Below are 12,398 nucleotides of genomic sequence, written 5' to 3'. Positions count from 1 at the left end.
GCGGAGAGGAATTGCGTTTATTACAAACACCACAAGTTGGAAGTCAGATTTATTACATTTATTGACACGTTTAATGTTTTATTAGATACTTTATAGCTTTAAAGATAAAGTGTTCATGAAGTCCACTTTCTGCTCCAGCTGGGCATCCAAGGCAGCCTTTGGATAAAAATAATGTTACTCAAGTTACCATTTCCCCTACAAAAAGAATTAACAAATAAATTATACACACACACACACACACACGTCTGGTTTACTATCTTTGTGGGGATTTTTATACTGTACAAACTGTATATTCTGTCTCCTTACACTAACCCTACCCCTAAACCTTCCCATTACAGAAAACTTTCTGCATTTTTACATTTCCCCAAAAAAACGAATTTTGTATGATTTATAAGCTTGTGTACCCATGGGGACCTCAATTTAGGTCCCCACTGTTACACGAGTCCCCATGAGTCTGTGAGCATTCAGGTTGAAGTCCCCACCGGGATAGAAAAACATGAACAAACACACACACACACACACATATATATATAAAAACATTCTCCAGTCAAAAGTTTGGAAACATTACTATTACTGGTGCCAAACTGTGATAAAAGCAACATTTTCAGCATCATAACTCTTCATAACTCTTCAGTGTCACATGATCCTTAAGAAATCATTCTAATATGATGATTCATCAATGTTAGAAACAGTTGTGCTGCTTAATTATTATTTTTTTAACCTGTGATACTTTTTTTCAGGATTCATTGATGAATAAAAAGTAAAAAAGAACAGCATTTATTCAAAATAGAAATCTTTTTTAACAATGTAAATATTTACTATGACTTTATCGATTTAACACATTGTTGCTGAATAAAAGTATTAATTTCTTCTTCTTCAAAAAAAAAAAGACAGAAAAAAATGGACTGACCCCAAACTTTTGATCGGAAGTGTATATTGTTACAAAAGTTTTTTATTTTAAATAAATGCTGTTCTTTATTTAACTTTTTATTCATCAAAGAATCCAGAAATATATCATTTATCTGATAATAAATCAGCATATCATAATGATTTCTGAAGGATCATGTGACACTGAAGACTGGAGTAATGATGCTGAAAATACAGCTTTGATCACAGGAATAAATTACATTTTAAAGTTTATTAAAATAGAAAACCATTATTTTAAATTGTAATAATTCAATATTGTAGTTTTTTTTCTGTATTTTTGATCAAATAAATGCAGGCTTGATGACCATAAGAGACTTCTTTAAAAAAAATTCAAAGCAGTAATGTTTCCAAACCTTTGACCATATATATATATAAAATGATAATATAAATAAAATTGTGAATTAAACATTACCAGCTCTCGTTTAGCTTCCTCGATTTTCACCCGTGCAAGAGCTGGACTCTGGAAAAAAAAAAGTACAACAGTAATAAAAACTGAGAAAATGGATAAAGGATCAAATTATTAGAATTTTAAAACAATTAGAAATGATTTATATGGATGTGGACATGATTACTTCATTAAAATGTGTCCTATATACCGTGCATGACAAAAAAATATATATTTATTACCTACCCCCACACATTAAACAACAAAACCACTTGGTGCTTGTTCATGCAAAACTCACTGCCATGATGGTTCCCATGTTCAATAAGGAAAATCTTGATATAAATATACTTACAGGGCTCAAATCACTATACGGCTCGAGTTTCTTCTTCAAAGGTAGTGTTTCTTCTTTCAGCGAAGCGATTTTCTAAGTATAGAAAAATATCAGAGTAAACAACTTTTATACCACCTTGTAAGATGAGTTTTGTTTCAAGAGGACATATTCTCGTTCATGTTCTTTAGTGTGTAATGTTGCTGTTTGAGCCTGAAAAAGCGGACACGTGGACTCAATAAATCCTTATCTTGAGCCAAATAAGCAAGCTGATGTTTAGTACAATCTGGATCTTTTATTTAGAATACGTACAAATTTCATTTACATCTTTTAGTTTGTCAAGAGATTTAAAGTGTTGTTTTCAAAAAGAGCGAATGAGCTCTAGTATTCAAGAACGAGCCTATGATTGAATCTGGAAATAAAGCAAAATAACTGAGTCCTCAGATGGCATGCATGTCTGTAATTAATAGCAAAACATCTAGCATTAATTCGATCTCAAACAGATTCATTAAAAGAAGTTGTTACTTCACCACCTGCGTGACATCATTAACCAACGTGGTTGCATGACAAATTTGCGACAATACGATTTCGGGAAATCGTTGATTTCATCATGGATGCATTATACTATGGTAGTGAAGCAGCGAGTTACGCCGTTAGAGCCCAAAAACAAGATCAAGACTTTGTAAAAGGGCCTTTTTACAAATTCTGCATTCATATCACATCAGAATTACATGTTATTAAAACATCTTTGTTGATCTGTCTGTAGTTTACCTCTGATAACTGCAGGATGGCCTGATGGGTAAAAGAATCTTCCATCTGCCGCGAGTCCAGCTTTTCCTGTCACAAACACACAGATTCTGTCTGAATAAGGCTGCATGACAGACATAAAACCGTATAAAGTGATGCCCGGATACAGTTTTAAAATACAAAAGGATACACAAACCTGTGCAATCTTATTCCTGCAAGTGAGATCTCTGGATTTATTCTTCATGAAGTCCATGTTAAGAAGCCTCTCCTCCACTGTCGCTGCTTCCACCTGCTGTACATGTGTGATCTTCATCAAGTCACTGAAAAACAGTTTTACACACAGACGTCAGTTGTAGATCAGGGGTTTCCAACAATAATTACAGCTGCATGTGACGGGGGTCCATGGAAAGAATAGAGAATTTCTTTTATAAACGATAGATGGCTCTTAAAGTTTAGGATGGGGGTTCCTCACATGAGGATGATCATATTTGGGGGTCCGATCTAAAAGATCAAAAGTCCCTGTTTTAGATACATTTGTGCAGTTGTTCTTATTATGATCAGTAAGAGGACTTAAGAAGGCTGAATACAGTAGCAGTAAAAATCATGACAGATTAAAAAACTTTCAAACAAAATCAATACAATTTTGCACAATTAACAAACAAAGAACAGCAAAGTAAAATGCATTGATTATCTCTCGTGTTTTCTTACTCCTGATGTTTTTTCCGAATGACAACCGAGGCCGTCATTTTCTTCCTGACAGCAGAAAGTTCCCGCTGCAGCTTCCGGTCCGTTTTCTCTGCCTCCAGCACGTCATTGGTCAGTTTATTGATTGCTGGCATGTAGCTGGAGACACAAGAGTGTGAAATCAACCACAAAATACAGACATAGTTTAAATCAGTTATCATGCACATAGGGACGTAGCCTGGTAATACCAAACTCTGCTACTTCGCTTTGCTTCGTAGACAGAGTCTGGAAGGGCATAATTGAAAAGCGTTTTTTTTCTCGCGGGGGGGGGGGGGGGGGGGGGGGGGGGATGGGCGCTTGTCTGAAGTTTAAAATCATTGGCTACCCGTAAGCCAATCACATAACGTTTGGTTATGACGTGTGTTATGCGCAGGCTCAGCCGCATCTAACTTCCACTGTAAACACATGTATGATGCGAAAACAAAACCATCGAGCGAAATACCGGAGTGAACATGGCTGTGAACGACTTTTGCAGATTATGTGAAGTAAATCTACGCATCCACGGTACAATCGGCGTCTACGTCACGGCTCTCAGCCCGTCCTCTGTTCGTTGATTGGCCGGCTGTTTTGAAGCCGGAGGAAAACTGGGAGATAGGTCGCTATCTCAGACTGAGTACAGAAGCGAACTGAAATTGAGCGGAAGTACGAAGTCTGACGTAGTCAGGCTAATAGGGACGTGGCTTAATATGATTTTGCCAAGTTTGAAACAATCAGATTTCAGGTGAAAGTGCCTCTATTATGTCATTTTAAAGGTTCCCAATTTAGTATTGGTCTATTGTGATTGGTCTACTCTGCTCTGATTGGTCAAACGGCCCAGTCTGTTGTGATTGGTCTACTCTGCTCTGATTGGTCAAACGGCCCAGTCTGTTGTGATTGGTCTACTCTGCTATGATTGGTCAGACGGCCCAGTCTGTTGTGATTGGTCTACTCTGCTCTGATTGGTCAGACAGCCCAGTCTTTTGTGATTGGTCTACCGCTTAAACCGAAACGCCTATTACCGCATCTGAATTGCAGCTCTGGATCTTCCTCAGCGCTTGATACACAGTGATACGAACAGTAACAGTGTCGGGTTTTCTGTATAAATTCCAGCCTGAGTCCTCATCTTTTGAAGTGCATCAAAGTGGATTGAAAACAGCATCTTCTCAACATGTCGACAACATGAACCAAACTCTTCCAGTCTCAGCTACAACTACAGTGTTTGAGGGTCAAAGTAGACGTTGTTCACGGCACGGGCAGCCAATGAAGACCATAGACTGGCATTATGCAAATGTGTTACATTGTTAAGTAGGAATGTAACAGAAAGTGAGACTGAATTGCTGATGAATCGTTTCAGCAGTTCAGAATCTATTCTTTCTTTTAGGAGACAATAACTTGAGTTGTTGTGTGCTTTGATGTTTAAAACCTAAAAGCCTTTTACATTCACAAACAGCCGTATAACACAATAGCCTGGTCCTACCAGACTCTTGTACATTTCACTTGTACAGAGAGTCTGGCCACTCTCCATTGACAAGCGTTAACTTCCTTGAAGGCGGGTACTCTGTTGAAGTTTAAAGCTATTGGATCTGCCCAGAGCCACTCTGGATCTGCCGTAACCAATCGCTAACGTTTGGTCGTGACGTAACCCTACAACTCAAACTAGCGCACGACCTCAACGTCATCGTTCTCAGCCACTCCCTCAGTTCGCTGATTGGACCGGTAAAAATTTGGCCGGAGAAAACGCACGAATATACCGCTAACCCAGACCGAGTACTGAAGGAAAATGAAAATTGAGCGGAAGTACGTACGAGGGCGGAGCCAGGCTAATTACACAATGCATGAAAGGTAATATTTGAAAAAGCATAACAGGGGCACTTTAAGATTAGGTTCAGGTAGGATCTTGAACAACATGATTTTCAACCACTTGATTTTCTCTGGTTGTTTATGTTTGAGGTTTTTTACAGTAACGCTGTTCCAAAACCACCAGGCATGTTGCCATAGGAACATGTCTAAATTATGTATAAAGATGTATATGATGCATTTATGACGTAACATGTTTTTTTTTTTACCTTCCAAGTGATGTGTCTCTGAGTTTAAGCACTTCAGCGGTGCCCTCCAGCACCGACAGCAGGTCCACTGTGGGTTTGGAAAGTCCTCCAGACTGAAGTCCAACTCCCTGGAGAAGCACTTCCTGCAGATGGGCTCCTGCCATAGACCACAATGAAAGTCATGGACCAGCAGCCCCAGCTCAACATGAAAACAAGTCTCCAAAATGATGATTCATTTATTCCACAAACTAAAAATGTACATTTACAGAACATGTATGCACGCACTTGGCAGGCTGTGTTCTCCAAAGTGACTATGCTAGAGTCTCACCATCACTGCAGTACTCTTCTGTTTTCTGCTTGTGGTCCTCGATGAGAAGCTCAACCTCTCTGCATCTCATCTCACTGCTCTCCGCCAACTCGTACAGAAGCTCCACTGTGCGTGTGTTCACCTCAAAATCCGGTACCGGCTGCTGTCCGAACACCTTCCTGAGCCACTGGGACACCTGCAATTACATGGTATATGCAAATGTAAATGGTACATGCAAAAGCTTTGAGAATCAAGAATCAACATGAATTGCCATAGCTTGGTAATAACTGGTACTTTGATATATAACATGATTCTAAATGATTTTATATAAACTGACCATGGTAGTTACATCGTTTTTCAAAGGATACCATGGTATTGCATTGCCAATTTTTTTTTTTTTGTTGTTGTTGTTTTGTTTTTATCGACCACACAAGGACGTGCAGTATAAGACGTACCATATCAAACACATATGTATTAAACCATAGTGAACACATGTGATATAAAAAAGATTAGTATGTGTATTCAGTACAGATAAACACTACAAGGAACAACTGAACTGCGGCGAACATTCACGCATTTGATAAAGCGTATTTAAATATATGTGCATTTTATTAGTTTAGTGTATATCATTCTAGTGAATTCTACAAAGACATTAACTCACGATTTTGCTTTTCTCGCACATATTTTCACTAATTTAGTGTCGCATCTAATCAGATTCAGTTACAAACTTCCGAACCCAACACGTAAAGCTCCCGCCACTGGATTTGTTATTCTTGTTCCGGGGTCTCAATGCGCATTTCTCATTGGCTGCACGAATGAAAAACCGACCAATGAGATTCTAGGACGCTGCAGCACTGCCCAATTGGGAAGATCGTGTTGAAATGTTCAAAACGTTTACATTTTCATATCCCTAAAAAATAAGTTCAGCGTGATTTTGTAAATATAATTATGTAATTTGTTTTCTCAAAACATACAGATAAATCTACAGCATAGAAATCATTTTTCATACAACGAATAAAAAAAAATTGCAATTTTCCTTTTGCAGTTTTAAATGAAATGACATAAATAATTTACCTATTTAGAAGTATATCGTTCTAAAAGAAGAGATGTTTGACAGAATTTTTTACTTGGGAAAAAAAATCGTTAATTAAATATGAGCTATTGTTCCTCTTTCGCTTTGGATAAAATCGACTACTAAATGCACAATTGTAAAAAAAATAAATAAAATATATTATCAACACAAACACAGTTTAATAGACATAGCCTTGACTTTATATGTTATAATCTACATGAATAAAAATGTCTCAGGTCGTCTCAAGGAACTGCATCCGGGTCTGTTGCTGACCTTTCGTATATGAGCTGTGCTCGCGACCTCCATTTCCTTCACTCAGCTCCTCGCGCATCAGCCGGCCGCTGCAAGAGGACACACGCTCGAGCTCACGCGAAACAACCTATCAATAACCATGCTCTCCGTTCGCGTTGCGGCGGCTCTGGCCCGCTCCTTGCCCAGACGGGCCGGATTCGTAAGTGTAATTTTGTGGTGTTTTAACGCTTGTGCAGCGCCGAGCCGGTGAATGTCAGCGCTGGTTAATGGCGAGAGGCTGCGCGTCGCCATCTTGCAGTGTGAAGGGCCTACGTATGCTAAGATTGATTAAGCTTTATTTGTTTCGCGTTTTTAACTTCAGCAATGTACTTTTAGGGAACTGAATCTGCGTGTTTTGAACGTATATTTACCTTAAATATGGTTACGTTTGCATGTTTTGCGAGGTTACCAATGAATGACATTCCCAATTGAAGGTCAGGAAATGCTGCTTGGGTTTGAGACAGGTCAGCTGTCAGTAGTTTTATCTATATGACTGAATTTGGAGTATTTTAGTGCGTAATGGTTTAATGCATCCATGTATGAACATTGTTGTTACACTTGCGTTTACCCTTTTATTTAGGCGTAGCCTACGTTTGTATGATGTCATAGTGCTTTGCGCTGCATTACGATCACTGAACGCATTCTTATGTTTGCAGATTCAAAGTTATACACACTTTAATTAGTATTTATAGTTATTCTGCTGTTACACTGTTAATAGATTTAAGTTCAATGACGTGGTTGTTGATGGCGCATGAAGGTCAAGGGCTCACAAGCAACATGCTCGGATTCTGGTGTCTATTACTAACACTGTTATAGGATTATAACCAATATATTTGCAATTGCAGGTTTCCAAGAATGTTGCCGCTGCATGTGTCGGAGCGAAGAACCTGCACACTGCCAGGCCGTTGCTGCAGAAGACAGGTATTAAATGTTTCTTTTCATGTTGTACTTGGGACATTTAGGTGTGGCTTTTGTTGTTTTATTAAGCTCTTGTATTATTGCATTCATTCACTCATTGTTGTTCAGGCACAGCGGAGGTGTCCAGCATCCTGGAGGAGAAGATTCTTGGAGCCGACACTAGTGCGGATCTGCAGGAGACTGGCCGCGTGCTGTCCATCGGTGACGGTATCGCTCGTGTGTACGGGCTGAGGAACGTGCAGGCTGAAGAGATGGTGGAGTTCTCCTCTGGGCTGAAGGTGAGCGAGCCCGGGGTCATGAGGTCGTGGCTGAGCTTCAAGATGTTTCAAGATTCTTAAAGGGATAGTTCAACCAAAAGTGAATGGTCATTTACTCACGTTGTGCCAAACCTGTATGAGTTTATTTCTGCTGAACAAGATATTTTGAAGAATCTTGGTAACCAAACTGTTTATGGGCCTCCTTGACTTCCATAGTTTCTTTTTTCAATGGGGTAATTTTACTTCTATCACCAATTCTTCAAAATATCATCTTTTGTGTTCAGCAGAAAGAAATGAATACACGTTTGGAACAACTCGAGGGTGAATAAATCATGACTGAATTTATTTTTAGGTGAACTATCCCTTTAATGCAGTGTACATACAAATTAGCTCTTATTTGAGTGCATTATTGTAGTTCGAGATGTATGTTTTTTTGGTGTGTATATGCATAGCAGTCAAATATAGATGTGCCTTCTTTCTCCCCCTACATTTTAGAATCAAATCTTAAATATTTAACTTGTCAAATTTCAGTTTTATTTTAATTTAACAAAATTAACTGGGTTTTAGTTTTAACATATTTATGTAATCCGGTCGCTAATGTTCTGGGTTAACTGCTTTTACATCGACACTTTCGCTTCTCCTCTTAGGGAATGTCTCTGAACTTGGAGCCTGATAACGTTGGTGTTGTGGTGTTCGGTAACGACAAGCTCATCAAGGAGGGTGACGTTGTCAAGAGAACAGGAGCTATCGTGGACGTTCCTGTCGGAATGGAGCTGCTCGGCCGCGTTGTGGACGCTCTGGGAAACCCCATTGATGGCAAGGTCTGACCAACTATTGGTTACTTGCATAGTTGTAGATCCTTTCTTTAATACTGATGCCAGTTGTCGGAATTGTTCCTTTAGAGTTGAACAATTTGTCTTTTTGTTTCTCCTCCAAGGGTCCCTTGGGCTCTAATGAGCGTAGGCGTGTGGGTCTGAAGGCCCCTGGCATCATCCCTCGCATCTCTGTGAGAGAGCCCATGCAGACCGGCATCAAAGCCGTGGACAGTCTGGTGCCCATTGGCCGTGGCCAGAGAGAGCTGATCATTGGTGACAGACAGACTGGGTAAGTGCAGGAGATTGATGTACTTTTGCTTGGACTTGCTTCATTTTAGCTCAAATCATGCATTTTTAAACTCATTTACCCCAGCAAAACCGCCATTGCCATCGACACCATCATCAACCAGAAGCGCTTCAATGAAGGCACTGAGGAGAAAAAGAAGCTGTACTGCATCTACGTGGCCATCGGTCAGAAGAGATCCACCGTGGCCCAGCTGGTGAAGAGGCTGACAGACACTGATGCCATGAAATACACCATCGTGGTGTCGGCCACCGCGTCTGACGCCGCTCCCCTGCAGTACCTGGCTCCTTACTCCGGCTGCTCCATGGGAGAATACTTCCGAGACAACGGCAAACACGCTCTGATCATCTATGACGATCTCTCCAAACAGGTGACGGCTTGGGACACATTTACTCCTTTAAACCCAGACATGACCAAGTTGTGTATGCAAGGTGTTGTTTAGGCCACACTAGATTAACCCATGCATGTTTGTTAAAGGGTGAAGAAGCACCAAAATGCGAATTTTGTTTTAACATGCTTTTGGTCTACCCTTTTTCTTAATGTCATGAGACAGATTATCTCTCAGGACAAACTTTTAAGGACTTATTTTGTAAGATGCACCCAGAAAGATGGAGCTGCAGTCTTTCATACAAGTGATTTTGAGTATCATATACATCAGGCTTTTATGTATGGAGCTCACACTCATTCAGAGGTCCAAACTGAGCAAAAACCTGCAACTTGGTGCAGTTGCTGTTATTTAAATGGACAATCTACTATCTTCCGATAGCTAGTAAAGTAAATCGAGATCTTTATAACAGTATAGCAGATGTCACTCAATATCTTCCAGTAATAATGTCTTAAGATGATATCTAAGTGTTTGTTTTATGATGAAAGCTCTAGTTTTGCAATGCAAATCAATGAATTAGATGAAATGTTCCTCAAAAGTACTATTTTTATTTTTCTAAAACCATTGTTTTGATCAAGTCTCTTCAGTCCAGTAAATGTTCATCTTGAAGTATATTACTAATAGAAGTTATTGTTTACTTATTGCAAAGGCAGGTGAATGTGAACCACGAACAAGACCTTTTACTTGCTAAAAGTGTAAACTATCGGACAACAGTCCTGTTGCGCACAAAGTTGTTAAATTGAGGCCCTAGAAATGTGCATCTCAAATGTTGTAGTATGTTTAATGGTATTGCAGGAGTTTGTGTATCTGTGAGTTTGTGAAATGTGAGCTTTGTTGCTCTTTCAGGCTGTTGCCTACCGTCAGATGTCCCTGCTGCTGCGCCGTCCCCCCGGTCGTGAGGCCTACCCCGGTGACGTCTTCTACCTGCACTCCCGTCTGCTGGAGAGAGCGGCCAAGATGAACGACAACTTCGGTGGTGGATCCCTCACCGCCCTGCCCGTTATCGAGACCCAGGCCGGAGACGTGTCCGCTTACATTCCCACCAATGTCATCTCCATCACCGACGGACAGGTGAGCCATTGCACAGGCAGATCCTGCACACTCAATGGCTTGATGCACACGCTGATCTACTCAATCTTTTCATGCAGATTTTCTTGGAGACTGAGTTGTTCTACAAGGGCATCCGTCCCGCTATCAACGTGGGTCTGTCCGTGTCCCGTGTCGGCTCTGCTGCCCAGACAAAGGCCATGAAGCAGGTTTGTTCTGTCCTAGTTTGGCTCCCAATGGATATTTGTAAGCTTGTTTCTAGTAGGGCTGCACGATATATTGGGCTGCAATATAATTTCATTTCTTCTAGATCACCATATATTGCTTAATTTTTTTTTTTTTTTTCAATATTGTGCTGCCCTAGTTTCTGTGTAAAAAGAGGGTTATAAAACACCTGCTGTTTGTTCTCCAGGTGGCTGGTACCATGAAGCTGGAGTTGGCTCAGTACCGTGAGGTGGCCGCTTTCGCCCAGTTCGGTTCTGATCTGGATGCCACCACACAGCAGCTGCTCAACCGAGGCGTGCGGCTCACAGAGCTGCTCAAGCAGGGCCAGTACTGTAAGTACACTGCTGCCCCCTACTGCATAGGAGGACATGTTCTCCCTATCTATTTGTAATGTCCCCGTGCTGTTTTGTCTCAAGGTCCAATGGCCATTGAGGAGCAGGTGGCTGTCATTTATGCTGGTGTGAGAGGATACTTGGATAAAATGGAGCCTAGCAAGATCACCAAATTTGAGAGAACCTTCCTTCAGCATATTATCAGCCAGCACCAGGATATGCTTGCAGCCATCAGGTAAAGTTTCATAAGCGCTTCAGTATTCATTGTAATGTCAGTGGAACAGCTTGTTCCTGAGACATCACTTTAAAAACCAAATGACCGCTATAAATGTAACTTGCTTAAAGTATAAAGGTGCTTATACTCTTATATTTGTGTTTTAGGACCGAAGGTAAAATCTCAGAGGCCACTGACACAAAACTCAAGCAGATCGTGCTCACCTTCCTCTCAAGCTTCGAGTAGATTGTTTCCTGTATCGCTAATGTTTTGTCAATGTTTGCATAGTGCTCCTGCTTAAATTTATACAAACCCTAAAGAAATTCAAGTGGCACTTGATCCTCAATGTACAGAAGTCTCCTAACAGAGAATAAAGTGTTCCCAACTCCATCTTTGTTTGTGCTTGTGTGATTTTTGTTTAAAATTATCAGTTTTCATGATTCTGTGGTTCTAGTGCATTTTAGATGCATTTATTAACTGTACTGTTATGCAGAGTTTTCTTTTGGTTTGTTAACCTTACCATTTAGAAATACAAAGGGTAGTTTAACACTTTCACTTTACATTAACTTCAGTAAGTTCATTTGGTAACATGAACTAACAATGAAAGAGACGAGCATTTTTACTTGTTAAATTCAACATTTACAAATACATTATTAAAATCAAAAGTTTTGTTAAATGATTTAATGAACTTGAACATGTGTACATATGTATAATTGTATTTTACTACTGTTAAGAGATTAAATGCTTGAATGTAGTGTTCATTAATGCGTTAACTAAGCTTAAATAATGGGGCCTTATTGTAAAATGATAACTTGAGTGATGAGATTTCACGCCTGCTGACAGCAGGTAATTATGCACATTGCTTGTTCAGGTAAAGTTGAGCGGACTCGACTCCTTTATTCCCTCAAATAGCAATGTTTGTCACCCATGTCTCTGAATTTACTTGAGAGCTGAAAGCTTGGACCCTTCTGTCTGATGGTAGCATTGCCTGGTTAAATTGAAATGGTTGGTAAACAGTTTTCAAAACTATTAATAAAATAAACCTAGTATTCAAACCTGGTTCTAGTTGCAGTATG

General features: G+C 39.9%; 2 protein-coding genes across 2 annotated transcripts; one reads left to right on the top strand and one right to left on the bottom strand.

Moving 5' to 3' along the window:
• On the bottom strand, positions 1-6,240 carry haus1 (HAUS augmin-like complex, subunit 1). Its single transcript, XM_084387416.1, has 9 exons — positions 6,124-6,240; positions 5,484-5,658; positions 5,177-5,312; positions 3,096-3,230; positions 2,584-2,707; positions 2,412-2,477; positions 1,665-1,736; positions 1,340-1,387; positions 1-156 (listed from the first exon to the last, which is right to left on the bottom strand). Exons 1-9 carry the CDS (start codon positions 6,142-6,144, stop codon positions 91-93), a joined length of 843 nt encoding a protein of 280 aa, XP_084243542.1. The 5' UTR covers positions 6,145-6,240; the 3' UTR covers positions 1-90.
• A 546-nt stretch (positions 6,241-6,786) lies between these two features.
• Positions 6,787-11,712, top strand: atp5fa1 (ATP synthase F1 subunit alpha). The gene is made up of 11 exons (XM_084387158.1): positions 6,787-6,985; positions 7,671-7,746; positions 7,852-8,021; positions 8,648-8,821; positions 8,938-9,104; positions 9,189-9,489; positions 10,351-10,575; positions 10,653-10,760; positions 10,964-11,108; positions 11,193-11,343; positions 11,490-11,712. The coding sequence occupies exons 1-11, from the start codon at positions 6,926-6,928 to the stop codon at positions 11,566-11,568; spliced, it is 1,656 nt and encodes a 551-aa protein (XP_084243284.1). The 5' UTR covers positions 6,787-6,925; the 3' UTR covers positions 11,569-11,712.
• The last annotated feature ends 686 nt before the right edge of the window (positions 11,713-12,398 follow it).

Source organism: Rutilus rutilus (assembly GCF_951802725.1).
Source record: "Rutilus rutilus genome assembly, chromosome: 18".
Taxonomy (NCBI): domain Eukaryota; kingdom Metazoa; phylum Chordata; class Actinopteri; order Cypriniformes; family Leuciscidae; genus Rutilus; species Rutilus rutilus.
The sequence above is the reverse complement of the archived record's forward strand: the minus strand, read 5'-3'. Positions and strand labels throughout refer to the sequence as shown.